Source organism: Cystoisospora suis (genome assembly GCF_002600585.1).
Source record: "Cystoisospora suis strain Wien I chromosome Unknown contig_10113, whole genome shotgun sequence".
Lineage (NCBI taxonomy): Eukaryota > Apicomplexa > Conoidasida > Eucoccidiorida > Sarcocystidae > Cystoisospora > Cystoisospora suis.
This window is the reverse complement of record NW_027162887.1, coordinates 462-5009: the sequence shown is the minus strand read 5'-3', so window position 1 is coordinate 5009 and position 4548 is coordinate 462. Positions and strand designations below refer to the sequence as shown.

Sequence of the window (4548 nt, the reverse complement as noted above, 5' to 3'; positions counted from 1 at the left end):
CGTCTCACCCTGGCGACCGTTTGCCCATCGTGGTACACTACCCTCTCCAGAGTCGACGCTCTGGTTAGGGCCACCCGGAGATGGCGGGAACGTTGCCTGTTGCCCCCTGCTGGCACGGGGCCAAAAACGAGTGCTCGTGCCCTTCTGGATTTGGGTGCGGGTGCTCCTAACTGTTGCACCTCGCAGGGGATCTCAAGCCTTCCTAAATGGTACGTAGCTGAAGGTATCATGTACGCAGAAGAGACCGCACGGACGGCGCCGTCTAAAGCAAGTGTGCTCACATCGCGGCAGCTAGGAAAGCTTATCAGCATGGGCCGCTGCGCGAACACGTATCACAATATTGTCGCGCTTTCGTGCCGCCTGGAATACAGCGGCCTGAGACGAGGAGTGGCGGGGGCTGGGCTTCCTTCTGGCCGGGGCCAGTCGACCACTAGATGTTTGTGGCACCACATAGAGCTATGTGGTCATCCCAAACTGTCGGGGACTTTCCTAGGAAGTGCTGACAGTCGCCTCGTCGCCCCCGTGCCCTGTTTCATAGCGAGCATTCCCTCACTCCGAAGAGCGCTGGAGCAGGTCGACTCACTAACCGTGGTGGAAGAGAGACGTGCGTGCCTTAAGAAGCCGACACAACTCAGGGGGTGAGGGGCTTCCACGGAGCCCATGTTATCCTTTTGAAGACTTCATAGACTGCAGCGTGCTGGTCTTGGTGTTGAGCGCAACTGCTTCGAGTACGCGGCAAGGGTTTCCTAGTTCGCCAGTCTCACTGCAGAATGCGAAGCAGAATAGAGAGGAAAGCGTAGTTGACAGTTGGGGGGCTGCCGACGTCTGCTGCGTTACGCCTGCTGACAACTTGCCAGGCGTCTTCATGCAAAGCAGAGTTACGCAAGCCATTGTCCGCGTCGGTAGGGTTCTTTCGCTGCCAGAGATGTCTACAACCTCGATTGTTCCTCGTTGCGCCCTTCGAAGTTGAAGGGACCCCCCTATGGCTGAGCGCTGGAAATATTGCTTCCTTACCCAGTTTAGTTCAGTAAGTCGCTTCCTTTGTATGCCGTGCGATAAGAAGTGAAGAACCCTGAGGGTCTGCGTCAAACCTGGCCACTGAGGTTGTTTGCACCACGAGCATGCATCAGCGAAGTGACCATGACGTCGCTTCTTGATGATCTTGCACGCCACCATGCTGTCCTATTGGTAACCCCAACATGTTTTCCTTCCCAAAGAGTTTCATAGTGGTCCTTCTTCGGCTGCCTAGGCTCTCGTTTCGGCCTTCGGGGATGGGTCGTCCCTCTTTGTTTCAGTCCTAAGCTTGGCGCCGCTCTAACAAGTCTCCTTGCTCCCCTGTCTTGGACCTCTTTGCATGCACTCTAAGGTTGGGGACAGCTTTCCCAGTGACGAGACTACTCCAAAGCTCCAGCTTTCTTCTCGTGCAGGACGCGGCGGAGGGAGCCTGGGGTGATTCCGTGTTATCTGGACTGTTGACGTCTCCTGTCTTCTTATCTGAGCATCAGGCTGTTAAGCCATCTTGTGCTACTCGCATTATTCTTTCTCGTGTATTGCAATGATGTGGTGGGTTCCTTCTCCGTCATTCACCAAGCCCAAGTATCAGGTCCTCCTGTGTCCAAATTCCTGTACACGTATATTCATATAAGAGCATTTCTCCCTTATTCGCGAGGACGAGACCGTTTTGTTGTGGGCTCTACACAGTCTCTGTATTTGACTATTCTTATCTGTACGGGATCACAGTAGTGACCGAAGTGGCTGCCATATTGACAAGAGGTGACTTACATTCTCCTGAGACTGAATGTGCGAATATCCCGACGACAGCTGTCCTCAGTAAAATGGCCTGCACACCCTGGTAGGGTCGACATCTTTTCAAAGATGTGCCTGTCTCTGTCATCTAGATGCGTCGAAGATATAGGTCCGGAGAGCATTATCTAAACAATCAGCCGTTGTATCTATAACTATGGAGGGTCGTCCGGACATGATGACACGACCCTGCAACGGGCAGGGTACTCGGCGGAAGAACTGCCATACTATAGGAAGGGGCTCGTCGTCAGAAAAACCGGCCTTTTACAGTGGGAGCGACACAACTGCTGAAACAGCTGGTTGTTTTCCTTCTCTTCTCAGTCACTATGTTCTTCTTAATCGTAAGACTGTCTCTACCGGACTTCGGTCACCGTTCCCGGCCTTAAGGGATTCCGCATCCTTCCTGCTTTTATCCTTCGTTACTTTACTAAGTTGCTCTTCTCTCTTCCATGTATCTCCCCTCTCCCCCTGGTTTCTCGGCACTCCACCGCTTACGTCTATCGCTGCGCAAGCAGCCGTTCTACCGACGCCGTCGGCCCCGCCAACTGTGCCTAGTCCTTTAGGACCTCAGAAAGACTTCTGCGCCACATCGCGACAGAGACTTCTGGTTCTACATGATAATCCAAACGTGGAGAACAAATTCTCCTCTCTCTTTCGCCGGTTGCGAGGTATGACGATGCGACCGCCGGCCTGTCAGGAAAGATCCACTGTGAAGAATAGAACTCCAGTGTACAGGGTAAATGTGATTGTTGTAAGCGAAACTGCAGTGTATCTCATGGTGCGATCAAATGTGTAAGTCTTTTGCTATAGAGAAGCTGATGTCCTAGTCGTGTTTCGCGGCGTCCTCTTCAGTCTGCCGAGCTCGACATGATCAGAAGGCCGTGTTGAACTATCACACATGCTAAGGAGGCCTGTGCTTAGGCGTTCCGTTCCTCCTCCTCAAAAGACGGAGAAACTCTGTATGCGCTCTGGTATAAGACCCTTTGTAGCTCTTTTGGTTTTCTGCTTGTCACGTGATCGCATGCAGTAGAGTCTAGCCAGTCATCTTTTGGCCTGTCTCTCTCTTGTGGGTGTCTTGTCTTCAGAGGGGCACGGGTTCAAAATTTCTTTTGTTTCCTTCCCTCTCAGTCATGATCGCAATCCTAGGTTGCTTCTACAGCAACGAGGAGAAGCGGTCTTCGACCACGTTCTTCTTCTCGCTGATAATCATCGTCGTGAGTCTAGCTAACAAGAACATTCGAGGTGGACGTGTTCTTTGAGGGAGCTCAGCTAACAGTCGTTAGTGGCTAAGTCCTATGGAGCGTACGCGTTTCATCACTAGTAGGCCGCAGCAAGGTTTCACAGCAGGAATGACTTCTGAAGCTATCTTGGATCGAACGTTGACTTTCTCATGGCTTTGTTCTCTAAAAAGTGGCACTGCTGTCGTCTGTGAGAGCTGTTCACATTTGATGCTTTGTATCGCCCTGTGTAGCATTGTATATACATGTGTGTGTGTGTGTGCTGAGGTGGACTATTCTGTTGGATGTGGTTCGAAATCGCTGGGCTCACCTTTGCAATCAGCGTGGCTAGGAACAGCATCGTCCCGATGTCTCCTATCAGGGAACTTCATCTGGTAGTGATCTCCTTTGGGATCTCCGCTTATCTCCTTGAGTTCGTTCTTATACCTGGGCAGTTTCTGACAGTGCGTGCATCTTCACTCATTTCTGTTTCATCTGCTTAGCTTAAACACCATCCGTACATACATGGCTCGCACAACAGGAGGGGAGGACACCCTGGTGCTTCTCTCTCTTTTCTGCATGCCCTCTTATCAGGGTCTCATATACACTCATCAAGCTTATACTCAGTGTCTCTCACTCATATTTGTTTTTTGCATGCGGTCTGATACTTATGTTTTATCTCAGCCTTCAGTAATGAACTGGCAGAAGCTTTGACCTCATTCTTTGATTCCGCCGCTACTGAGGAAGAGAAAACGCCTGTATTTCCCCCGTCTTCTCCTCTTGAAAGTCGAGGGCGTTTCTGTCCTTCTGCGACCCGCGCGAGAAACGTGTTTCTCATGATTCATCCTTCGGCCCATGCCTCAGTGCATGCATTTGTAGCGGAGTTCATGGGAGTAGAAAGACAGGGCGAGACACCATCTGTCCAGAAGAAAAGAGGTTCAGAGGTTTTTGTTGTTGATTACTTCAATGCTCTCAAAGGATATCCACGGAAGACAGATAACTCTTCTGAAGATGCAGATGAGGGATATGAAGACGATGAGGCCGATGGCACTATATTCAAGACGCGAAATCTCATACCTGATCAGCCTCATGTTGTTGAACCTCTTCGGGAAGGTTAGTTAGTTACGTAGCCGAGTTAAAGAACGCGGCTTCAACAGATTCTCCTTCTTTCATGCGTCATGAGAGAGCAGCGGTGTATAGCTTTGATTCTTTCCTGTGTTCATGAATTTAGACATCATTATTTCATCTCTTTGGTTGAAGTGGCACCACTAAGCTTCACTGCAAGCAAAGACAATGCGGGTCATCTGCCCAGCGGAGAAGGAGCATTTAGGTGTGCGGGAGATAGGCAGGGATGGATCACAAGAGAAGGAGGGGGGGAGAGGTGTCTTCTTGATGGATGTTTCAGTGATGCGCCCAAGTAAACCTTCCTCCTCGGTGTACTCGGAGTCGTTTGGTGCTGTGGTTGTATCTTACTTGATTTCCGGCGAATCATTCGTGACCGCATACAGCAACTACGGATTCATTCATA

At 50.7% G+C, this 4548-nt stretch overlaps 1 protein-coding gene across 1 annotated transcript; it reads left to right on the top strand.

The window, feature by feature from the left end:
* Positions 1–775: 775 nt before the first annotated feature.
* Positions 776–4132, top strand: CSUI_011206 (dolichyl-diphosphooligosaccharide--protein glycosyltransferase; the record flags this gene model as incomplete). The annotated part of the gene is made up of 3 exons (XM_068071307.1): positions 776–2471; positions 2889–3017; positions 3705–4132. Coding segments are annotated over exons 1-3 (1068 nt in total), but the record flags the coding sequence as incomplete, so codon positions are not given.
* Between the last annotated feature and the right edge of the window lie 416 nt (positions 4133–4548).